General features: G+C 42.1%; 1 protein-coding gene across 1 annotated transcript; it reads left to right on the forward strand.

Moving 5' to 3' along the window:
• Positions 1-24,776: 24,776 nt before the first annotated feature.
• LOC113929516 (eukaryotic translation initiation factor 4E-like) lies at positions 24,777-25,427 on the forward strand. The gene is given in 1 exon segment (XM_035727761.1): positions 24,777-25,427. A coding segment is annotated over 1 exon segment (651 nt).
• The last annotated feature ends 816 nt before the right edge of the window (positions 25,428-26,243 follow it).

The following is a 26,243-nucleotide window of genomic DNA, read 5'->3' on the forward strand; positions in this document are numbered from 1 at the left end:
CTTGAACAGAATGTGTATTCTGCTGTTTTAGAATCAAATGCTCCGAATATATCTATTAAATCCATCTGGTCCAGTGCATCATTCAAAGCCACTGTTTCCTTGTTGGTTTTCTGTTTGGATGATCTGTCCATTGATGAAATTGGGGTGTTAAAATCCCCTACTATTATTGTATTACTATCAATTAGTTCCTTTATGTTTGTTATTAACTGTTTTATGTTGGGTGCTCCCATTTTGGGTGAATAAATATTTACAATTGTTATATTTTCTTGTTGGATTGTCACCTTTATTATTATACAGTGTCCTTTGCTTCTTTTTACAGTCTTTGTTTTAAAATCTATTTTGTCTCATAGAAGTATTGCTACTCTGGCTATCTTTTGCATGATAAATGTTTCTCCATCCCCTCAATCTACAGGTGTCTTTAGGTTTGAAATGAGTCTCTTATAGGCAGCATACAGATGGGTCTTGTTTTTTTTATCCACTTTGTCATCCTATGTGTTTTAATTGGAACATTTAGTCCATTTACATTCAAAGTAATTAATGATATATATTTATTACTATTGTTACTTGTTTTTGTAGTTTTTCTCTGATCCTTTCTTCTCTTTCTTTCATGGTTTGCTGATTTTCTTTAGTGATAAACATTGATTCCTTTCTCTTTATTCTTTGCATATCTATTAGTAGTTTTTCAATTTGTGGTTACCATTAGGTTTGTATATAACATCTGCATATGGTAGTCTATATTAAGCTGATGGTCACTTAAGTTTGACACATTCTTTACTCCTCTCCCCCCAACATTTTAGGTATTTGTCATTCTCACCCTTTTGTGAATCCTTGACTGATGTTTTACAGAAATACGTATTTTTACTGCTTTTGTGTTTCCTTCTTTTCATACCCTCACTCATCATCTTTCCTTTCCACTCACAGAGTCCCCTTTAGTATTTCTTGTAGGGCTGGTTTAGTGGTCATCTGACTCCTTTCGTTTTTGTCTGAGAAACTCTTTATCTCTCCTATTCTGAATGATAGCCTTGCTGGATGGAGTATTATTGGCTGTAGATTTTTCCCTTTCAGCACTTAGAATGTATCATGCCACTTCCTTTCATGGGCACATCCTCCTCGGGTGGTCAAGAGACACGGTTTGCAGGGGTCTCCTAGGGGAGGGGCTCCACAGCACCAGGACTGAGGCGGGTCTGGCTTGGGGGGTAGCGGGGAGGCAGAGGGTGCCGTGTAAGCAAGTTTGGTAGTGAGTGCCAGCACTGCGCTGGTTCCTGCAGGTGGCTGTGTTTATGATGAGGGGTGAGGGAGGGAAATTCCTTTATTCCTAGAGAAGTCCCTGCTCAGTCAGTAGAACATGCAACTCTTGATCTCAGGGTCGTGGGTTCAAGCCCCAAGCTGGACATAGAGCCTACTTAAAAAAATAATAATAAAAAATAAACGAACTCTGAGATTAGTAATTAACTCTTCCTCCCATAAACCTCAGGTCCCTTTCAAACTGCTGCTTCTCCACAGGCTGTTTGCTGTGCTGTTTCTTTAAGGGCAGGGTCTCAGCTTCCTATTGCCCTCTGGGTTCTCTCAGAGCCAAACCCTACTGATTTTTAAAGTTCCTACTGATTTTAAAGTGCTTACTTGTTGTAAGCACTCATGAAATTTGGCCCCTCTAATTTTCAAAGCCAAATGCTATGGGGATTTCTCTTCCCTTTGTAGGTTTCCCAATATGCTAGTCTGTTTCTTTTCTTTTTTTTTTATTTTTTATTGTTATGTTAATCACCATACATAACATCATTAGTTTTTTATGCTAGTCTGTTTCTTACCTGCCTCAATGCCTGAGGTTCCCTCCCTCCAGTGGTCAGACCCACAGGGTTTAGGTTACCACAAAGTCCTTGCCGTTTCTAACCTCTTCAGTGTGGCTTCTTCTTTACATTTAGTTGTGGAGTTTGTTCAGCCAATCTTTGGGTCCTTTTCTGTGCTGTTTGCTCTGGTGCCAGTGTTATCTAGTTGTATCCATGGGACAAGATGAATTTAAGGTCCTCCTACTCTGCCATCCTCTTTAGAAGTCCCCAGATGAGATTGTTTAAGGAGAATCTGCAAGGATGTTAGACAACAGCTTATAGTTTGAATTGGACTACTGGTGTTTTAACATTATCATCATTATTCCCACACTGTTTTTTAAGATGAAGAAATTGCACATAGAAATAGGCTTTTTGGAAATTCCAGTATATAGGACTACTTTCTGATACAACAATTGGGTTAGGCCAAAGGGAGACTGCCCTCTCCATATGAAATTTGAGCTATCTAGTTCATAGTTTTCATCACTTTCTAATGTCTTAGATCGGAATCACATCATTCATTTTTACTTGCCTTGTTCCTAAACCATTTGAGTTTGGACTCTGGGTGCACAGCATCAGGATGGAAGAGAGTGTAGAACTTTATCCCCGAGAAGTATCAGTGTTTATGGGTTGAGTACGAGGGAAGAACCTGAAAGGACAGCATGGCTGCTGGAGAAAGGAGGAAAACCAAATGAGTATGACATCAAGGAGGTCAACGTTTTAAAAGAGAGGTTATGATCAGCAGTGCCAGAAGCTGCCAAGTGTCAAGCTAAATAAAGATTAGGAATGATTGGTCCATTAGATTTGGCATCATGGATGTCTTTGGTAGAAGACCTTAGCAAGAACAATTTTTAGTTAAGTTCTGTGGAAGGTAGTGGTGGTGGTGAGAAGTCTATATCCAAGTAGGTTAAGGAATAATTAGGAAAATAAAATGAGATAATTATGATAGAACTCACATTAAAAAATGAGGGAGGAGAGAAAGGAGTACCTGTAGAGGGTGATATGTCAAGCCAGTTTTAAGTTTTGTGTTTTGGGATGGGAGATACTTAAGCAATTTAAATGCTGTTGGGGAAGGATCCAGTAGAAAAAGGTGATAAAAATACAGGAGGAAAAGGGGCTAATTGTATAAAAGAGGAAGAGACTAGAAAAAAATGAAGTTGAGAAGATATGTGAATGAATCAGCCTTAGATGGAAGGACTCTCTTCCATTACCACTGGAAGGATTAATAGATTGGATGCTCTTAGGAGTATAGATTTGCTATCAAAAGTTGATATTCCTATATAACTGAAAACCTCTATTTTCTCCACGAAATAGGTGGCCAGTTTATCCACTGAAAGCCAAAATTAGGAGGAGTGTGTGTGTGTGTGTGTGTGTGTGTGTGTGTGTGTGTGTGTGTGTTGGGGAGGAGAAGTTTGAGATTGGAAGATGTATTAGTTATTTAAGGCTGTGCAACAAATTACCCCCAAATGTTGTGGCTTAAAACAATATTACTATTTCACGGTTTCTGTGAGTCAAGAGTGTGGATGTTACTTAGCTGGGTTTTCAGGGTGTCTCACAAGGTTCTAATCAAGAAGTCAGCTGGGGCTGCTCTGATCTCAAGGGTTGGCTGGGGGAAGATCTGCTTCCAAGGTCACTTGGGGCAGATGGTTGTTGACAGAATTAGTTCCTCCTGGGCTATTAGACTGAAGACTTCAGTTTTCTTTGCAAGGCCTCCTTCCATGTGGGGCTCACCACAGGTTACTGACAGAGTCCACCAGAGAGAGCAAGAGAAAGTGAGCAAGACAAGCCAAAGTCTTTTTGTAACCTAATCTCAGAAGTGACATTCCACAACTGTTGCTGTCTTTTGTTTGTTAGAAGCAAGTCACCAGCTGTAGCCCACAGCCAGAAGAAGGTACATGCTGGGAGGAATGATCACTGGGAGCAATCTTAGAAGCTGCCTATCACAGAACAAAATGGAAAAGATTTGAAACGGATCTTGGACATAGTAACATCATAGTAGTATCGACAGGATTAATAGAAGTTGGTGACCAGGGGCACCTGGGTGGCTCAGTCCACTGAGTGTCTGACTCTTGATTTGGGCTCAGGTCTGATCTCCGGGTCATGAGATCAAGCCCTGTGTCAGGCTCCTGCTCAGTGGAGCTCTCTCTCCTTCTCCCTCTGCTCCTCCCCTGGCTCATGCACTCGCATGCTCTCCCTCCCTCTCTCTCTCTCTCTATCCCTCATAAATAAATCTAAAAAAAAAAAAAAAAAAAGAAGTTGGTGACCAGAGCTCAGCACTGCAATTTAAGATCTGTTTCTGATCTAACCATTATTGGTGTTGTTGCCATTGGTTTTTCTTGAAAGATTTGTACATAGGGCTTAAGAAAGAACCCCACTGGGGCACCTGGGTGGCTCATTTGGTTAAGCGTCTGCCTTTGGCTCAGGTCCTGATCCCAGGGTCTGGGATTGAGCCCCGCATTGGCTCCCTGTTGAGCATGGAGACTGCTTCTCCCTCTTCTGCTGCTGCTCCCCCTGCTTGTGCTCTCTCGCTCTCTCTGTCAAATAAATCTTAAAAAAAAATAAAGAACCCTATTTGTGCATAGGGTTCACATACTACCGAAATGGTCTATTAATATGTCTCTCTCTCCCTGAGATTGGAATTTTCTTGAGGATTGATAATATGTCTTACCTGTGGTCTCTCAGAAATCAACAGGGCATGGCCACTTTCGTTTTTGGAGGTTCCTGGTATGTTAAAAAAATCAAGAAATCCCAAAACAAGTTTCTAAAAATTTAAAATTTCTAAAATTTAAAATATTTAATAAATTTCTGCTTTTTCACAAAGTAAAATATAATGCAATATAGTTAAGTTTTTCAAAAGATAAATGACAGGACTTTTTGTAAAGAAGATATTAAGGGACACCTGGGTGGTTCAGTTGGTTAAGTGTTTCTCTCTTGATTTTGGCTCAGGTCATGATCTCAGGGTTGTGAGATCAAGCCCCGCATTAGGCTCCGCATTGGGCATGGAGCCTGCTTAAGATGCTCTCTCTCCCTCTCCTTCTGCCCCTCTTCCCACCTCTCTCCCTCTCAAAGAAAAAGAAAAGGGACGCCTGGGTGGCTCAGTTGGTTAAACGTCTGCCTTCAGCTCAGGTCATGATCCCAGGGTCCTGGGGTTGAGTCCAGCATCGGGCTCCCTGCTCAGTGCGGGGGAGCCTGCTGCTCCCTCTGCCTCTTCCCCCTGCTTGTGCTCTCTCTCTGACAAATAAATAAAATCTTAAAAAAAACCCAAAAAAATGAAAAATGAAAAAAATGAAAAGAAAAAGAAAAAAGATATTAATTTATAGTGCAAGAAGAGACAAAAATGTAAAGTTGTAGAATTACCATCTTCCCTTCCTGTCACTGCAGCTCTATGGGTGAGGCCTCTCAGGTATATGAAGCTTTGCTTCAGAGGGGCCTCCTGCCTCCTCTGGCACCAATTCTCGAGCCTAGGACAGTGGTTGGTTCAGAGCAGACAGTCAACAAATGTATGTTGACATTTGTTTTTAAACTAAACTCTTTTGAGAATGATTCACTTGGCTTCTGAAAGTCAAGGTACCAAAATATGAGTTTTCTATTATGACTCTTAAAGTTCTATCCTACACATAATTTTGAGACTTTGCAGTGCTTTCACTAAACTCCCAGTGCATGACTTTCCCTCAGGCTTTCCTAGCATGATTAAAAATTCTCATATGGAAAAATCTAAGCTGAATTCAAGGAATGTGCATATAACGAGGAAGGGAGTGGGGAACAAATAAACGGGAAATCCGTGCCTCAGCTTTTGACTCCGTGAACCCATTTTATTAGGGATAAACCCAAGGGATGACCCGATCAGAGAATTATAGAGCCATCTTAGGTGCATGCTAAAGCAGGTGAAAACTCTGGAACATCCTAGATCCATCTTAGCCATCCCAGGCTCCCCTAGACCGGGAAGACCCAGACCAAGTCTTTGGGATAGTGGGAATTCTCCGGAACTCAGCTTCTATCCTCTTCTTATTCCACACACTTGAGGTAGGTGATCTCACTCTTGGTCTTTCTTTATACACAATCCACACATGTATCTCCAGCTTAGACATTGATATTCAGCTCCAGGCTGGTGTCTCTGTTGGGATGCTCCTAGGGTACCTCAAAACCACATCCGTACATTGGTTTTATTCCCCTCACTGAAATTATAATCTTGGTTATTGATACCTATATCTACCCATTAGAACAACTCATAAACCTGAAACACTTTTTCTCCCACTTTTCTCTCTCTCACACAGAAAAATCTAACTGATACATTACCAAGTCCTGTTGATTTTTTTTTTGAAGATTTTCTTTTTAAGTAATCTCTACATCCAACATGGGGATCGAACCTACAACCCCAGAGCAAGAGTCATATGCTGTACTGACTGAGCCAGCCAAGTGCCCCCCAAGTCCTGTTGATTTTAAAGTCTAATAACTTTCAGACAACTGACTAACAGTATTTCTGGAAAGATGTTTGGCCATTTTTATAAAGAAAGTTTGACAATTCATATCCTTTCACAAGTTGTATAGTATTATGTAAGTCTGGGGTACAATGAAATCTCCAATTTTTAAATTATATAGATGTGAGTATAGGGATAACAAAAGTGAGCAAAAAGAAAATGCAACAAAATATCAACTCTGGCTGTCTTTTGACGGTGGAGTGAGAGAATATTTTTCTTTTCTTCCTTACGAGGTTCAGTATTTCTAAATGTTTTACACTAATCATGTGTTATCATTAAATGTGAGCTCCACGGAGACATACGTTTTTTTGTTTACTTGTGTATTTGAAGTTCCCAGAACAGTGTCTTAAGTATAGTAGGTGCTTAATAAATACTTGTTTGTTGAATGAATCTTTATCATGTAAAAAATCATATGAAAAGGATTAAATTATTAAAATTCCATTTCTTCCTCTCCCTGGATTTATCTTATTTTAATATATTATTCATCCTTTCCTTTAGATCACCTGTGGCTGAAATGGTCAGCAGTGGCCATGCCTTCAGAAGTTGTTTCTGGCTCTTGATTTTTTTTTCCCCCAACATTACAAAGATTTGCCCTCTTACTCTTTCCTTTTACCTTCTCCAGCAGACAGTTAGGCAGACTGGTCCAGAGAAGTGACATCAGCATCATGGTGGAATAAGATTTTCCCTTATTTTTGTCTGCCCCCTCAACAACGTTAATTTAACAGCCATCCACAGACAAAAGTGCCTTGTGGGAGCTGTGGGATGCAGCACCATACACTAAGGGACCCAGGAGAAGTCTTGCTCACCTTTGTGTCAGGTAATAGGCATATATATTCCTGGGTCCTGACTGTGGACCCTGCAATGGTCCATGAGCCAGCTCCACCCCTCTCAGCTGTGGTCCTGGAGCCCTGGAAAACACTGTCTTAGATAATCCCCAACAGACAAAAAGAGCCTTTGTGGAGGTCCAGGTTTCTGAAGAAGTTCTAGCACGACGACGTTGGAGGAAAACAAACAAACAAATTTGGATGCACTAGAGAGAGTAAGAAAACAGCTTGACTTTACCTTCACTATCCCTCCCCTAGGAGAGCACAGCTTGGGGCCCAGATCTTGGCATGTGATTTCTCTGGAGTGGGAGTGGGGAGCGAGAGTGATGTAGTTAGCACTCCCCAGCTGTGCAGGATGCCAACAAGGAGGCTCTCTCCCTACTGTGGAGCAAGAACAAGCTTTGGCAGATGGCTAATAAGCATACACAGAAAACCGGCTCGAATCTGCAAGCCAGAAACCATAAACTTGAGCCTTAGTGCCACCTTTTGGGAAAACAAAGGAGAAGCCGTCAGTGGTAGGCCAGGTTCACTGCAGGATCCAGAGAAAGCATACAAACTTAAGACTTCTGCCACAAGAGGGAGCAAGAAGCATGAAGCAGGTGTACCCTTAGAAGGTTGAGAGAGCTTCAGAATCTCTAGGAGAGCTAACAAGGCATTTCTCTCCCAAGAGCAACTAGTAAAGACTGGAGAAAGTGACTCATTTCAGATGAGCAGATAGCAATGCAAAACTGTAAAGAACATGAAAAATCAAGAAAACATGATACCACCAAAGGAGCACAATAATCTTTCCGTAACTAACCCCATAGACCTAGAGATCTGTGATTTACCTGATTAAGAATTCCAAACAGCTATTTTAAGGAAGCTCAGTGAGCTACAAGAAAACACAGAAAGATAATTCAAGGAAATCAGGAAAACAATGTGTGACCAAATGAGAAGTGTGATAAAGAGATAGAAAACATAAAACAGGACCAAACAAATTCTTGAGATAAAGAATGCAGTGAATAAAATAAAAAAGGCAACAGAGAGCACCAAAAGCAGAATGAATCAAGCAGAAAAAAAAGAAAGGAGAAATTCAGAGGAGGACAAAGGCAGAAGAATAAAAGTGTGAAGAAAGCTTTCTCTTGATAGAAGAGAAGCAATCTGCAAATTATTGGAGAACCAGAGGGGCTAGAAAGTTTATTTAAAGAAATAATGGCTGAGAACTCCCAAATCTGGTGGGGGGATCTGTCCATCCAAGTTCAGGAAGCTCATAGGACCCCAAACAAATTCAACCTAAAAAGATGTTCTCCAAGATGCATTAGAATAAAGGTGTCAAAAATCAAAGACAGACAGAATCTTAAAAGCAGTAAGAGAAAAAGAAACCTCACTTACAAGAGAACCCGCATAGACTTATCAGTAGATTTCTCAGCAGAAACATTATAGGTTAGTAGAAAGCGGGATGATATGTTCAAAGTTCTGAAAGAAAAAGCTGCCAATCAAGAATACTCTATTTAGTAAAGTTATCCTTCAGAAATGAGAGATAAAGATATTCCCAGATAAACAAAAGCTGAGAGAGAGCATCGCCACTTGACCTGCCTTACCAGAAATGCTGAAAAGAGTTCTTCAAGCTCAAATGAAAGGGCACTAAGGAGTAGCATGAAAACATATGAAAATACACACACACATACATGGTCAAATTCAGAATACTCTAAAACTAATATGGTGGTGTGCTAACCTCTTAACTCTAGTATAAAGGTTGAACATATTAAAAATAATGATAGCTACAATACAGGCATGCCTCAGAGATGTTGCAGGTTCAGGTCCAGACCAAGGCAATAAAGCAAATACTACAAGAAAGTGAGTCAAATGAATTTTTTGGTTTCCCAGTGCATATAAAGGTCATGTTTATACTCTACTGTAGTCTGTTAAGTGTGCGATAGCATTGTATCTAAAAAAAATGTACATAACTTAAAAATATTGCTAAAAATGCTGACCATCATCTGAGCTTTTAGCAAGATCATAGATCACCATAAAAATATAATAATAATGAGAAAGCTTGAGATATTGTCAAGATCACCAAAATATGATACAGAGATGTGAAGTGGGCAAAGGCTGTTGGAAAAATGGCACCAATAGACTTGCTCAAGGTAGGGTTGCCACAAATCTTCAATTTGTAGAAAACACAGTATCTGTGAAGCACAATAAAGTGGAGTGCAACAAAATGAGGTACGGCTGTAATCTGTTAATGAATACACTGCATAAAAGGAGGTCAATTGTGACATCAAAAACATAAAATGGGGAGTAAATGGGTAGAGTTTCTGTATGTGAATAAAACTTGTTATCAGCATAAAATGTGGCCATAGGTAAAAGATATTTACAAAAGCCTCATGGTAACCAGAAAGCAAAAATCTATAGTAGATTCTCAAAAGAGAAAGAGAAGGGAGTCAAAGCATACCACTACAGAAAATCATCAGTTCACAGAGGAAGGCAGTAAGGGAGAAAGATGGGAACAAGGGAAGTATAAAAAAGCTAGAAAACAGTAAGATTGCATTAATAAGTCCTTACCTATCAATAATTACTCATGTAAATGAATTAAGTTCTCCAATCAAAAGGTATAGAGAGGTTGGATAGATTAAAAAAACAAGGCCCAACTGTATGCTGCCTACCAGAGACTCACATCGGCTTTAAAGACACACATAAGCTCAAAGTGAAGGAGGGAAAAAGATATTCTGTGCAAGTGGAAATCAAAAGAGAGAAGGACTAGCTATACTTACATCAGACAAAATAGATTTTAAGCTAAATGGTAACAAGACAAAGAGGGGCAGTATATAATCATAAAGGGATCAATTCATCATGAAGATACAGCAATTATATATATTACATCAAACATCAAACACCTAAATATATTAATCAAATACTAACAGATCTGAAGATAGAAATAGACAACAATTCAGTGATAGTAAGGGACTTTAATACTCCACTTTCAACAATGGACAGATCATCCAGACAGAAAATCACTAAGGAAACATTAGACTTGAACTGTATTTTAGACCAAATGAAACTTATAGGTATATATAGAACATTCCATCCAACACATTCTTCTCAAGCACATGCGGCATGTTTTTCAGGATAGATCATACGATACGTCACAAAACAAGTCTTAGCAAATTTAAGAAGATTGAAATCATACTAGATATCTTTCCCAACCACAATGGTATGAAACTAGAAATCAGTAACAGGGTGAAATCTGGAAAATTAACAAATATGTGGAAATTAAACATTACACAACTGAACAACCAATGGATCAAAGAAGAAATTAAAAGGGAAATTTAAAAAAAATTAAAATTAAAAGGGAAATTTAAAAAAATTCTTGAAACAAACAAAAATGAAACACAGCATATCAAAACTTGTAGGGTGCAGCAAAAACAGTTTATAGTGAAAAATGCCTATGTTAAGGCGTTCACACCTTAAGGAACTAGAAGAACAAACTAGGCTCATGCTAGCAAAGGAAAGAAATAACAAAAAGCAGAAAGAATGAAATAGAGACCAGGAAAATAACAAACGGGATCAAAGAAATTGAGAGCTGATTTTATTTTATTTATTTATTTTATTTTATTTTTATTATTATTATTTTTGATGTAGTGTTCCATGATTCATTGTTTGCATATTACACCCAGTGCTCCATGCAATATGTGCCCTCCTTAATACCCGTCACTGGGCTAAGCCATCCCCCCACGCCCTCCCCTTTAAAACCTTCAGTTTGTTTCTCAGACTCCACAGTCTCTAGTGGTTTATCTCCCCCTCCCATTTCCCCCCTTCATTTTTCCCTTCCTATTTTTTTTTTTAACATATAATGTATTATTTGTTTCAGAGGTACAGGTCTGTGATTCATCAGTCTTACACAATTCACAAACCATAAGAGACTCTTAATCTCAGGAAACAAACAGGGTTGCTGGAGTGGTGGAGGGGGGGCAGCTGGGTGATGGACTTTGGGGAGGGTGTATGCTATGGTGAGTGCTGTGAATTGTGTAAGACTGAGAGCTGATTTTATTTTTAAAGATATGAAACTACCAAAGATCCCAAATAACCAAAGCAATCCTGAGAAAGAAAAAAAAAAAAGTTAGAGGTATCACACTTCCTGGTTTCAAACTATACTACAAAGATAAAGTAACCAAAACATTATGGTACTGGCACAAAAATGGACAAGTGGAACAGAACTGAGAGCCCAGAAATAAACTCAAGCATATACAGCCAACTAATATTTGACAAAGCTGCCAAGAATTCTTAATGGGGAAAGGATAGTCTCTTTAAATAAATGGTGTTGAGAAAACTGGATAACCACATTCAGAAGAATGAAATTGGATCTCCCTCTTAAGCTACTCATAAAAATTAACTCAAAGTGGATGAAAGACTAAACAAAAGACCTGAAACCTTAAAATCCTGGAAGAAAATAGGAAAAGATATAGGGGAAAAGCTCCTTAACATTGGTCTTGCCAGTGATTTTTTTGGATATGACACCAAAAGGACAAGTAACAAAAGCAAAAACTAACAAGTAGGACTATATAAAATATAGTTTCCTTCTGCATAGCAAAGGAAACAACAAAATGAAGTAACCTACAGAATATAAGAGAATATTCGCAAATTATATGTCTTATACACACACTATATCTTCTTTATCCACTCATCTGTTGATGGAAACTTCGGTTGTTTCCATTTCCTTTGTATATATACCCAGAAGTGAGATTGATAATATCCAAATACATAAAGAACTCATACAACACAGTAAAAAAAAAAAATCCCTTTAAAAAATGGCCAGAGGAACTGAATAGATATTTTTCTAAAGAAGACATACAAATGGCCAATAGGTGCATGAAAAGATGCTCCACTACTAATCATCAGGGAAATGCAAACCAAAACCACAATGAGATATCACCTCACACCTGTTAGAATGGCTATCATCAAACAACAAGAGGTTAAGTGTTGGTGAGGATTTGGATGTGCACTCTTGGTGGGAATATAAATTGGTACAGCCACTACAGAAAACGGGATGGAGATTCCTCAAAAAATTAAAACTAGAACTATCATATTTTATCAATCTCACTTCTGGGTATATAACCAAAGGAAATGAAATCAGGACCTCAAAGAGATATCTGCACTCCCATGTTCAATGCAGCATTATTCACAATAGCCAACATATGGAAATAACCGAAATGTTCATCAACAGATGAGTGGATAAAGGAGATAGGGCGTGTGTATTAGGTATGAATACTATTCAGTCATGAAAGAGAAGGAAATCCTGCCATTTGTAACAACACGGATGGAACCTGAGGGAATTATATTAGATGAAATAAGTCAGGTGGAGAAAGATAAATAGTGTATGCTCATACATGTAGAATCGAAAAAAGATAGAAACAGAGTAGAATGATGTTTGCCAGGGGCTGGGGGGCCTGGGAGAAATACAGAGATGTCAGTCAAAAGGCACAAACTTCCAGTTAGAAACAAAAAAGTTCTGGGGATCTAATGTACAACATGGTGACTATAGTTAACAATACTGTATTGTATACTGAAAGTTGCCAAGAGAGTAAATCTTAAATGTTCTCACCACAAAAAAGAAATGGTAATTATATGAGGTAATGGGAGTGTTAACTAAAGCTATGGTAGTAATCATTTTGCAATAAATAAATCAAATCATTACCTTGTACACCTTAAACTCACACAATGTTATGTATCAATTACAGCTCAATAAAGCTGGAAAAAACAAGAAAAGGAGTTTTCAAATTTCACTTTTTGGGGGAAGGTAGCATCGCCTCCTAGTGGCTGTATCTAGAATGGCAACGTTGATCAATCCTCAAAACGGTGTGCTGCATTAGGCCCCTTCAAGTTCCAGGCTCGCCTATGAAACCGCAAGGTCCTGCGGAAGCCCGGCGTGCCGCTGCCCCCTAGTGGTGAGTGAGCAGGCACAGGCCTCACAGCTTTTCTCCCAGGCTGAGGGGGTCCAAAACTTCCAGCGGGAGGTTATCAAACGCTGAAATTGGCTGGGCTATTGAAACCAGCAACAGTCCATAGACCTCCCTTCAAGCCTCCGGGAAAATGGAGGAGGCAGGAGGAATCGTCAGGCCCTGCACTGGGAGGGCGGGCTGAGATGTGGTCCCTCAGCTGAGGTGCAGGATCTGAGCACTTTCCTAGTCAATGCCATTCCCCCGCTTGTGAATGCACAATGTACACAACGGGGAGAGAGGACACAGTGGATCTTTCCCCAGCGACCCAGGGCCAAATTGTCTTTTTTTTTTTTTAATTTATTTATCCATTTAAGAGAGAGAGAGAATACAAGTGGGGTGAGGGGCAGAGAGAGAAGCAGATTCCCCGCTAAGCAGGGAGCCCCAATTGGGGCTCAATCCCAGGACTCCAGGATCATGATCCGAGCCAAAAGCACACGCTTAACTGACTAAGCCACCCAGGTGCCTCCCCCCTTTTTAAAATGAACTTAGTTGACCCTTGGTTTGCAGAGGGGACAGGTGTCTCTAGTGGACAAAAGGTGACATGTCCATCACAGTTTAGTTCATCTCTCAATTCTACCAGTGTTTTGGTTGTTTTAGTTTTGGGTGTTTTGTTTTCTGTTTTTTGCCTCCCAACCCAAGGTTTTGAAAGAGGATTTCCTCTACCCCCATTTGACCTCAGTCTGTACTTTCCAATTGATTAAGTTCTTCTTTCCAGCTTATCTCTTAACTCAGGCAAAAGACTCTGTGGGCAAAGCATCCTGTGATGGGAACAGGTTACCCCCTTCCCCAAGCAATAAGGACTGCCCTGAGCCAGCAAGACCCTAGGTGATTGACCCCAAGACAATGATCGGCCTGACATTTACTGGCTGGCCACCAACCTTTGTCTCACATTTTCTTTATGTAAACCTAGAAATATTTTCAGTACTTTGGACAGTCTTTGTGATGTTATCAATGTCCACTGTCTTCCCAGTGCTGGCCTCACTGAAATAATATTCCTTTCTTGTTTTACCACTGCTGGTCTCTCTGCCTTGGATTTTGTCAGCGGAGAGTGGCCACACCTGGTCTGTTTGGGACCCCCAGGGCCAAGTGCTCTTGCACCCCTGCGCCCTGGTCAGTTTCCTTCTCTCTCTTCTTTTTTCACCTTATTTTTCTCCCTGGATTCACCTGCTCTGATAGCTCTAAGCCTCTGTGCCATCATCTTTTCCAAGTCTAGAACGAAGACTCATGCAGCCTTGAAGGATTGTGGCATAAAGGTGTATTTAAAACGAGCCCATATTCTCCCTTGTTCTCTTCATTCCTCTCTGCCTCTCACAGATACACCTGAGTCCATTGTCATGGAAATGGTAGATTCAGTGTTGTAAATGGAGAGGGATGACCAACAGACCAATGGAACACAATACTGAGCCTAAAAACAACGCTGCACGATATGAAAGCCACAGTGTCTCAGACTATCAACACCACTATTTGTGAGACATATCCTGATTCTCAGTATGTTAAAGTAAGAAAAATTGTAGAGTTCCTCTACATATATATAACCAATGCCCAGTCTTCTATGGCATTCCCAGTCTCTCCCAGCCCAGTGGATTTCACACCCTATTGTTCTCCATGAATGGGATGTTCTTTTCACACCACTTGGGCTCAGAACCTTGCCCAGTGGGCAGGTAGCCTGTAAGATGGCCCCCGGTGATCTAGTATTCATGTCTCTCTTGTAATCTCCTTCTGTTGAGTGTGGGCTGGACCTGATGATTTCCTTCCAAATATAGCTGGGTGTACTCAAAAGCTGAGTTAGGCTTTGCTGAAGCTGAGAGCTGGAGGCTGTCAGATAACTGTGCTCCCCATAGCTGGGCATCAAGTCCTTTTATTCAAGGGGGAACTGAACAGTTCGTACCAAACAAATAAAATATACCAAAAATCCAAGTGCTCATACTGATACTTAAAACTAATAAAACCTTTAATAATCAGCACTGGATGTTGCTAGGGCATACCTTTTCTCTGCAAACCGATAAAGGGCAAAAATTAAACATTTATTCAGTCATTGCCATATGAATTGCACTGTAGTCTAAGAAAATAATTACTGAAAGTACATATTTATAGTAGACATCTAATAATAAATGAAGATGAATGGTAGGATGAAGTAATCATCATTTTGCAACCCCCCAATTATATAATGGATCCAGGTCATAATCATTAACAGATGCTAATGCCAATAATTAACACATTAATGGGAGCATCTGTAAAGAGGGATCAAACCTATATCACTTAAATCCAGTTAAATTCTTAATCTCACTATATTATGTGCTTTTTAATTGACAGGGAGACACAGCATCACTTATTAAGTATTTTTGTCTATAAAATTCAAACTAAATCTAATCAACATCAAGATCTTATGTTCACAAAGCTATGAGTAATAAAACAAACAGCACACAGGAAGCTATCAGTCAAATCCAAAGACTGATCAGTCAAATCCAGGAAGTGGAAAATTCTACAGGATAAATTACCTACATTTTTCAACAATAAAGGGCAAGAAAAAGGGCCTTGGTAAATTGCTACAAATAAAAAAACTACGAGGCAAATCAACCATATGCAATGTGTGGATTATCTCTGAATCCTGATTTAAAGAAATCAACTGGCGGCTCCTGGTGGCCTCACCCTTCTAACAACCCAGGCAGGGCTCTGCTATTTGCATATCTTATTCCAATCTTCAACTCAGCTGTGAGAATCCAAAATTGTTCCCATGAACCTTTCAACTAGCTAGAGCTTTCAATCATCTGCCATCTTTACTATTGTTCAATTTTCCTATTTTGTTATTTCTCATTTATTACTTCTGCTGTAGTCTATTTTTTTCCCCTGCAGTTAAGCAAACAATAAAAATCTGGCTTTGAAGGGAGGTATCATGTTTAGAATATTTCTTTCTGGTCATTAAATCATCCCTAGCAATGCTCACAACATTGGCTGTGTTCTGAATGGTCTCTTGACTGTGTCTTTCCTCTCTCCCTAGGATGTAAGGTCTGAAAGCTATAGGCAGTTTTTTTTTTTTAAGATTTTATTTATTTATCTATTTGACAGGGAGAGACACAGCGAGAGAGGGAACACAAGCAGGGGGAGTGGGAGAGGGAGAAGCAGGCTTCCCGTGCAGCAGGGAGCCCGATGTGGGGCTCGATCCCAGGACCCCGAGATCATGACCTGAGCTGAAGGCAGACGCTTAACGGCTGAGCCACCCAGGCGCCCCTATGGCAGTTTCTTCATCTTTGTGTTGTGTGGCTCCCAGTACAGCGCCTGGAACGTGGGAGGATTTCAAAATGTGCTTCCTAAGTATTGGGGATAACTAGATGAATGTCTAGCTGAGGAAATCCATAATGTATCCATGGATGCTTTTGTCAATAGGTTGTTTGACATAGACGAAGAGGGATGTATTACTATGCAAGACACCACAGATAATAATATACTAAGGGGAAAAAAATAATTCATTTAGAGAAAGAAAACTCCCCCAAAAGGCAGTATTTAACATTTGTTCTCATTAAGATTATAATTCTATCCATGAGAATATTGAGAATAAAGATAAATCAGAATAATAATGCAGCAAATTAAATTCATGAATGCTACCTTGTAATGAGAGGTGATTTGCTCCCCATTTCAGAGATGACAAAGGGAGACCTAGAGAGGTGAGATTATCTGCTGAGGGTCACTCATCTAGAAAGGGGTGGAACTTCCCCTTCGCCCAAGCAGTCCCTTTCTGGAGCTTCTGGGGGTAACACCGGTCCAAACACAGCCTGAAGTCTTTTGGGTTGAGCAATTATCAGGAGAACGCAACACTGGGAAAGTCAAAGTCCATTTTAAGAATGGGTCACCACCCTTGTAATCTCTTTCACATTACAAATGATCTTTTGTCATTCCTCCCATTCATTGTTCTGCTTGGAGACCTGGGTTTCTGTTTCCGGTCCAACACTGCAACCCAGTGTCCCCAGTTTTCTTCTCTGAGGTGCGTTAGTACCTTTTTTTTTTTTAGTACCTTTTATTTTCAAACCCAATTCAATCTACCATAAAGAGAATTTGACCTTGGATAATTTCACCCAAGATGATTGGTTTTTATTTTAGTATCATCAGGTCTTCTGATCGAGTGTGGGCTGGACGCTGCGCGACCTTGCAGCCCTTTTCCCGGCTGTGAGCAGGGGGCCTGGGATTCCGCAGTCCGGGCTCCAGGGCCCCAGACGCCCCCAGCCCCGAGCTCCGCAGCCTCTGATCCTTGGCCGCTCCCCTTATCTCCCGCCCTGGGAGGGCTCTCTTGGGACCGCCAAGACGTCAACTGGGAAATGCTTTCCAGTCGCAGCGGGCTTCTGCGCTGGCGCTACACGAACATCCGAGGAGCCGACACTTGTAGAGCGCGGAAGACTTGACGCCGGGCGGCGAGCCCGCTGCCGGGACCGGACGGCGGGCCCCGACCAGGGAACCCACGGGGAACCAGAGGCTCCCCCAGGCCAGCGGGACGCCACTGAGGAGCCGCGCCGCCCGCCCCCGCAGCCTCCGGGGGGGGGGGGCGCGGTCGCCTCCCTCCAGGGCCCACGAGAGGAGCCCGAGGCCACTGACAGCGGGGACTCTTCGGAGGGTCGCCCCGTTACTGCCCCCAGGAGCCACCACCGCATGTCCCAAGGCACTGGATCCGAAGCGCTGTGGCCCAGACGACCCTGGCCACCGAGGAGCCCTGAGATTTCCGCCGAGGCCCTTCTGGGCACACCAGCTTCCGCAAACAAAAGATGTTACAGTAACACCTCTGCGTTTGCACGATATCCACGCAAGCAGTTTTGTCTTCAGATAATTAGATAATTTTCATTTCGCTACTCGGGCCAAGAACAATGGCAAAGTCCTTTATCTCTCCCCTGTGTCCCTGGTTTGTCTGCTTGGGGAAGGACGAGGCGCAGGGCCGCGGGGGACGCTGCGGGTTCCCACGCGGGACCCTCGGTCGCCTGGCCTCCCGGGGCGCGGGGAAGGCGGTGGGGTCTGCGGTGCATTGGGGCGCGGTGGGGGCCGCCAGGGGTACAGCGTGGCCCTTCGTCTAAGCTGCCGACTATCGCGGGGCCTTCCAGAACTGCAGCCAGGCTGCAGGCCGCCGCTTAGCCCGAGAAGCGCCCCGCCGCGTGGCCCCCGCCCTTCTTGGCTGCGAGTCCATCTCAGGGGCCGCCCGGGCCTCCGCCTTCTTCCCGCACCCCCTCTCCAAACTCACCCAGAAGTTCAGGGTCCCTCACCCCTCCGACTCTCTTAAAAACCTTTTTGCCCAGCGCCTGCCAGGTTCCGCCGAGCAGTCCCGCCGCAAGTTCTCTAAGGTGCAAAGCGAAGGCGGGCGTGACCTGCACACGTGACCTGGGAAACCAGCCACCCAGCGGAGAGGGTGACCCTGGGTCCCGGAGGGGGCGTGCTCGCTTGCAGTCCCAAGGTGCCTTAACTCCCAATATCAAAGGGACTGGAATTAGAGTATCTACTCCAACCTGGACGTGAGAGGGAGCTCTCCCTTGAAAACAATGCCTAACAAGATGGTAATAGTATCAGGCTCAGCATGTGCGACCACGTTGGAATTCCCGAACTAGATGAATTCTAACACAATGTTAGAATGTTTCTGAGAAGCTATTGTGAACCTGTCAGTTTGCTAGTTATAATATATATGCATATAAATATATAACACAGAAATGGAATAATATGCATACCCTTACGTAGCAATCTTTTTCATTCCATTGTAGCTACAAAATGAACTTTTATTTTTTTTAAGATTTTATTTGACACAGAGAGAGAGAGCACAAGCAGGGGGGAGCGGCAGGTAGAGAAAGAGGGAGAAGCAGGCTCCCCACCGAGCAGGGAGCCCCATGATAGGCTGGATCCCAGGGTCCTGGAATCATGATCTGAGCTGAAGGCAGATGCTGAACCGACTGAGCCACTCAGGTGCCCCCAAAATGAACTTTCTTAATTTCACTTACCCACTAGATACATTTCTTTTGGGGTTTAAAATGACTTATTTCAAATTTCCTATTGTTACATTCTTCCCAGTTCTTAGTTTTGACTATAAGCATGCTGAACTTGTCGGCATACTGTGTATATATGTGTGTGGAGGGGGGGAAATATGTGTGCTCGTTTGTGTGCTGTGTGTAACAAGCTGCCATTTAAGTTTTGTTTTTGGAGGATATGTGCTTTGTAAACTTCATTACCTCTTTATCTCACTGTATTCCTGTGCCAAATACAGCCCCACTTGCAGTATATGAAATATGTATTACCTTACAATGTGAAGATCATTGATAGCATAGATGTACAATATCTTTTCAATTTGGTAGGTGAAAGATACATGCCGTGGTTTCAATTTCTGTGTTTTTTTTTTTCTTTTTAGGAGTTTGAACCCTGTTTAATAAACTTAAAAAAAATTTATGTGACATGAATGGTATTTTGCTTTCAACAAAACCGGGTAGCTAAATTTTACTAGTTTGAGATTAAGTTTAAATTCCCTGGCTGATGTTGGCTGGGAGCTGCCCTGAGTTCCTTGCCAAGTGGGCTTCTGCAGGGGTCAGCTAGCCAGAAGGCATCCTGCTTCAGCAAAGCAAGCATGAGAGAAGAGTCTGAGAGAGGGACTATGAGGCTGAGGCAGGAATCAGGTTAAGCATGAAGTCTTTCTCGTAGATAATTTGCTTGGTCTAGCTAAGGAGCTATACTTTGGTCTTTAGTTTCAGGGTCCTCTCAACCCTCCACCCTCACTTTTTTTTTTTTTTTGGTCATCTTGTAAGAATCCAACCCTCCGGGTCTCATCTCTAAAACCAAGCAATCCTCTTGGATGCACTAAAAGTGTAGTTTGTCTACCTGTGCCTGACAAGTAGAGGGGCTTTCTCCTTAAAATTTTTTTTTTATTTTAAAGATTTTATTTATTTATTTATTTGAGGGGGGGAGAAAGCACAAGTGGGAAGAGGGGCAGAGGGAGAGGAACAAGCAGACTCCCCACGGAGGGGGCCTCAATCTGGGATCCCGACCTGAGCTGAAGGCAGACGCTTAACCGACTGAGCCACCCAGGCGCCCCTAACGGTTTTCTTCAGCGAATGGAAACAGCCAGGAACTGGACCTCTCTTTCCAAAGACCAGCCTTTTTCTCCCTGCCCCTCCCTTAATCCAATCACGGAAACCCTTCAAACTTTCAACAGCGCCCGCCAGAATGATGTGATTTTCTCCTTAATCCTATCAGGCTCTGAGGCAATTTGCAAGGCAAATCCTCCAAGTATTTGGATTGTCTTTTCCTACCTCCTAGACCCGCCAGAGCAGTATTAAAGGCCTCGCTCAGCGCCGGACTCCAGCGTTTGCCTCTTCTAGACGGGCGGCGCGCCTTTCCCGCTCGGGAGACCCAAGCTATGGATCCGCACCCGCCGACACTGGAAGAGCTGTCTTGCTGGCGGGCACGTCCGGAGCCCCACGTGCCGCCGGGCCTGAGCCGAGAACAGGCCTGGGCCTGGGCGCTGGATAACTTCCCGGCGCTGAGCCGCCGCTCCTGCCAACACCCCCACTTCTGCGGGGACGGGAACAACTGTGCGTGCGGGTTGCTGCGCCACGCTTGCCCCGGGCACGGAGCTGCTCCCCGAGCTGAGAGGGGCCGGAAACACTGCCGAGACCCAGATGTCCAGGCTGAAACCGCGATGGAGCTGCAGTCACCTCAACAAGAGGTAGATGCGACAGGCAGCGCTGCCCACTGGGGCCTGAACCAGCCGGGGGATGCCCGCGCCAGCGGAGGGGGACAGACCCACGGCCAGATCGCCTCCAGGAGCCCAGGCCGCCCTCGGAAGCTGCTGAAAACCGGGGCTTAAAGCAGGGTGGAAGCCGGACAGGAAAGGAATTCCAGTCCACAGCACCCCTTCAAACCGATGCCCTGGAAGGAGCCTGCGACACCTTTTAGGGGCCCTCATTCTGTCTGTATGGACTTCTTCGACTTCTGCCGCCCCCCTCCCACCCCAAGCCCCCCCGCTGGCCCCGAGCCGAGTTGAGCCTTGAGGTCTTTATGGTAGAGAACCTTCCTCATTTGTTCTTTCCTTAATTACCTACAGGTGTTTCGATTAGAAAACATTCTTCATGTAATCAATGTCTTTAAAACTTTTCTTCTAGATCTACTGAGAATTGACACAATTCTTATCTAATCGCACATGCCGATGAAAGCCTTTTTTTCCTTATTCTCAGCCTGTGGATTTGATTTTGGGTGGGTGGCATCACCACCGGAAGAGTATTGGTTGGGTTTGGGGCTGAAAGGCTTGCTGTGACCCAGGTCAGAGCTCATTAAAATCAAAGAAATGCAAATTGAAACAATGACTATCGGGAGGAGATCGGTGGGAGGGGTCGATGGGTGAAACAGTCAAGAGTATTACGAGCACAGTTAACAGTGATGAGCACTGAGTAATATAGAGAGTTGTTGGATCGCTATATTATACACCTGAAGCTAATATAACACTATATTAATTATCCTGGAATTTAAATAATAAAAAACAAATTAAAACAATAGGATATAACTGACTACCACAGTGGCACACATTAAAGTTTTTCATTTTATCCAATGTTCGGAAAAATATAGAAAGTAGTAACTCTCAGATACCCGTTTTCGGAATGAATTTGCAAAGCTCTTTGGAAAGGCAATCTGGCAATATTATAGAAAACATTTCAATGTGAGTATTCTTTTGGCCCAGAAATTCTTTTTCTTACAAGCAAGAAATTCTAGTTCAAAAACAAGCATGCTGAAAAGTAAAAACAGATTGGGAAAAAGAATCATGGTATATCTGTACAATCCCAAACTATGCAGCCCTTAGAAATAAAATGGAAGGCATGATTTTGAAAAGCTATCCTAGAGGCTGAATGTGCTATACAGGGACTCTGAACACTGGGAAGGTAGTGACCGTAGCAATGGGGCTAAGAGGGTGTAGTTCCAACTATTGTGGGGAAGGAAGCACTGAGGTTCAGCCACCCAGGTAGGCTTAGAGAAAGGCTAAGTCTGGGGACACCCTATTGTAGTTCCTTCCACAACCACCTACGCTGGTGTTTTCTGGCATTTCTGAGTCATTCAGCCACCATCTGCCCTGCAGTATTAGGATCCAGGAGGCTAATGTTGGACCAGACAGGAACCCAAGGGTCAGCTCCAAGACAGGCCAATCTGGGAGCTTTCTAACTTCTCATTGCACAAAGTCTCTGAGTCTCCATCATTTTGCTCCCCCATTCGGTAGCTCTCATTCCCATTCCCGGAGGGTGTGAAAATTGCTTCAGAAAGCCCAGCTTGGTGAGAGGAAGAACATAAATATACTCTTCCCAAAGACATTAAGCAAAACTGAGTTGAATATGGTTTTGGCCAAGTCTGCGGATTGGGTCATGCTAGCGTTTGACAGTCATAGCTAGTTTACCAGCATTTTCTGAGAAGCAAAATAGAAAAAAAATTCTTCTAGGAAAGTTATTTTTCTCTTTTTCAGTGACATCTACCCTTTTTCTATTCAGAGAAACAGTAAGCATGCCAGCAAATAAATACATAAGACTTTTTTAGTATAATTGCTATCAAGAATTTTTATAAGTTCATTGAAAAGAAGGTAACTGGGAGGGTGCTATTTTACCTTAAAGAGTGAAAACAGAACTATTAGAGATACGGAAGTGTCCTTTCAACCCAAAACAGGACAATGTGATGAAAACACTACGCTGAATCTAGGGGAGCAGTTATTAAGAGACAATATCAAATTCAAGGATTCTGAGTCCAGAACATGATTAATACAGGGGCACCTGGGTGGCTCGGTAGGTGAAGTGTCTGCCTTTGGCTCGGGTCATGATCCCGGGATCGAACCCCTCCTTGGGCTCCCTGCTCAGCTCCTTCTCCCTCTGCCATCTGCTCTGCTTGTGTTCTCTCTCTCTGTCAAAAAAATGGATAGAATCTTAAAAAAAAAAAAAACCCACAAAAAACAGAAACAAAAAAACACCAAGATTAATACAGTCATGGACAGAGGGAAGGCAAATGATGGCTTTCTGTGGCCCAAGGAAGATATATCTGGACCACAACAATCCTAGAGTCCTCCATCCAAGAGGACCTGCTAGCATGCAGTCATACTTGATAGTTTAAATGAAAGCCTGGATTTTTTAGTTCCTTTTGATTGAAAGATTTAATTACTGATAATAACACTGCTCAAATATATGATATTGACCTAATAAATGATGACATTGACCAGATATGTAACGAAGGGATTGATAAGGGAGATCTAACTGATAGTGTTCAAAGGTGTGTTCACATTGTTTTTCTTCATTTTCTCAGATTATATGACCCCCCCCACATCAGCTGAGCTTTTAAGTTTCTAGGTATTGTGACCCTGTATTTCCCAGGTAGAATACAAAATAAAGAGAGTATAAGAGAAAAATGTTGTAAGTGGTTATTCAAGAAGACTTTCCAGACACTAGAGATCAGTAGAATTTTGATGGCAAAGTAACATTGTAATTTTAGACTGCATAAATTCAAGGTCCCTTAATAAATCATCTTCTGTCTTAGTCAGCAGTTTCTGTCTAGAGGAGTTAAAAGGAACTGGTGCTATGTTTTGTACAGTTTGGAGGGACGGGCATGTGGGCTTGAGGGTGCTCAGTAGGTCTCTGCCTGGGTAGTAGGGCTTCCCACTGGGAACCCCTACTCTTGTGAGTTATAGGCACCCAGGCACATTCCTCTCTCTACAATACAAGCATCCACTCACTTTTCACACCTGGACAGATATATCCCTGCTACCTGGCATAGCAGAGCTGAAGCCAGCTTTTGGGGGTCACTGCTGAAGTAGCCCCAGTAATCCCAGTAATTTGATATTGCTCCTGCTCTCAGTACCCATTACCTAGACACCTAGAGTCCATTTACGGCGATGCTTTACCTTTCTGTTTGCAAGAGTTCCCACTCTGTTTTCTAAATAATACTCTACATTGTCCTGTCCCAGTGCTTTCATAAAGCCACCTTTTTTTTAAATTTTATTTTTTTTATTTTTTAAAAGATTTTATTTATGGGCGCCTGGGTGGCTCAGATGGTTAAGCGTCTGCCTTCGGCTCAGGTCATTATCCCAGAGTCCTGGGATCGAGTCCCGCATCGGGCTCCCTGCTCCTTGGGAGCCTGCATCTCCCTCTGCCTCTCTCTCGCTCTCTCTCTCTCTGTGTCTCTCATGAATAAATAAATAAAATCTTTAAAAAATAAAAAAATAAAAGATTTTATTTATTTGACAGAGAGACAGCGAGAGCAGGAACACAAGCAGCAGGGGTGGGAGAGGGAGAAGCGGGCTTCCCGCGGAGCAGGGAGCCCGGTGCGGGGCGCGATCCCAGGACTCTGGGATCATGACCTGAGCCGAAGGCAGACGCTCAACGACTGAGCCACCCAGGTGCCCCTAAAACCACCTTTTTTTACACCAAAAAAATTATATATTTTTTTTACCTCGTTTCTCTAAATTTGATGTTGCAATAAAGTGTGCAGGCTTACTTCTCTGCGTTTTGTCACTGGATGAGGACTCCTTTGAAGCCACATTATTTTCCTAATATAAGAAATGTCCATCATTTTAATCTTCCTTTCCTGAAGAAAAGGTAAATTAAATAGATTGCATAGGCACTCATTAGCTTTGTGACTTTGGATGTGTCTCTCCAGGCATTAAGAATGGGTGGACATTTGGTGCGATGAGATCGACCTAAGATGGCGACTGTGGAACCGAAAACCACCCCTACTCCTAATCCCCCGCCTACAGAAGAAGAGAAAACAGAATCTAATCAGGAGGTTGCTAACCCAGAACACCATATTAAACATCCTTTACAGAACAGATAGGCACTCTGGTTTTTTAAAAATGATAAAAGCAAAACTTGGCAAGCAAACCTTCGGCTGATCTCTAAGTTTGATACTGTTGAAGATTTTTGGGCTCTGTACAACCACATCCAGTTGTCTAGTAATTTAATGCCAGGCTGTGACTACTCACTTTTTAAGGATGGTATTGAGCCTATGTGGGAAGATGAGAAAAACAAACGAAGAGGACGATGGCTAATTACATTGAACAAGCAGCAGAGAGGAAGTGACCTGGATCGCTTTTGGCTAGAGACACTACTGTGCCTTATTGGAGAATCTTTCGATGACTACAGTGATGATGTATGTGGAGCTGTTGTTAATGTTAGAACTAAAGGTGATAAGATAGCAATATGGACTACTGAATGTGAAAACAGAGAGGGAACACATAGAGGGAGGGTATACAAGGAAAGGTTAGGACTTCCTCCAAAGATAGTGATTGGTTATCAGTCCCATGCAGACACAGCTACTAAGAGCGGCTCCACCACTAAAAATAGGTTTGTTGTTTAAGAAGACACCTGAGTATTCTCATAGGAGACTGCATCAAGCAATCGAGATTTGGGAGCTGAACCAAAGCCTCTTCAAAAGCAGAGTGGACTGCATTTAAATTTGATTTCCATCTAAATGTTGCTAAGATATAAGAGAAGTCTCATTCGCCTTTGTCTTGTACTTCTGTGTTCATGTTTTTTTTTTTTTTATTTTGGCTAGAGTGTCCACTATCCCACTCAGAGAATTACAGTACACATCATCCCCAGAATCCATAAATGTGTTCCTGGCCCACTCTGTAATAGCTTAGTAGAATTACCATTACAAACACATCTTACCCACCCACAATATTCAAAAAAGAACTTGCATTTCTATACCTTATAGGAAAAAAATTCTGTTTATGTTCCATTGCATGCAGGAGCATATTTTGCTGGTTTGAAAGAGTATGAAGCATACAGTTTTCTAGCAATTTTCTTTGTTTCCTTTTACAGCATTGTCTTTGCTGTACTCTTGCTGATGGCTGCTAGATTTTATTTGTTTCCCTACTTGATAACATTAGTGATTCTGATTTCAGTTTTTCATTTGTTTTGCTTTTGTTTTTTTCCTCATGTAACATTGGTGAAGGATCCAGGAATATGACACAAAGGTGGAATAAACATTAATTTTGTGCATTCTTTGGTAATATTTTTGGTTTTTTGTAACTACAAAGCTTTGCTACAAATTTATGCATTTCATTCAAATCAGTGATCTATGTTTGTGTGATTTCCTAAACATAATTGTGGATTATAAAAAATGTAACATCATAATTACATTCCTAATTAGAATTAGTATGTCTGTTTT

The sequence above is a fragment of the Zalophus californianus genome, chromosome 5 (assembly GCF_009762305.2).
Source record: "Zalophus californianus isolate mZalCal1 chromosome 5, mZalCal1.pri.v2, whole genome shotgun sequence".
Taxonomy (NCBI): Eukaryota; Metazoa; Chordata; class Mammalia; order Carnivora; family Otariidae; genus Zalophus; species Zalophus californianus.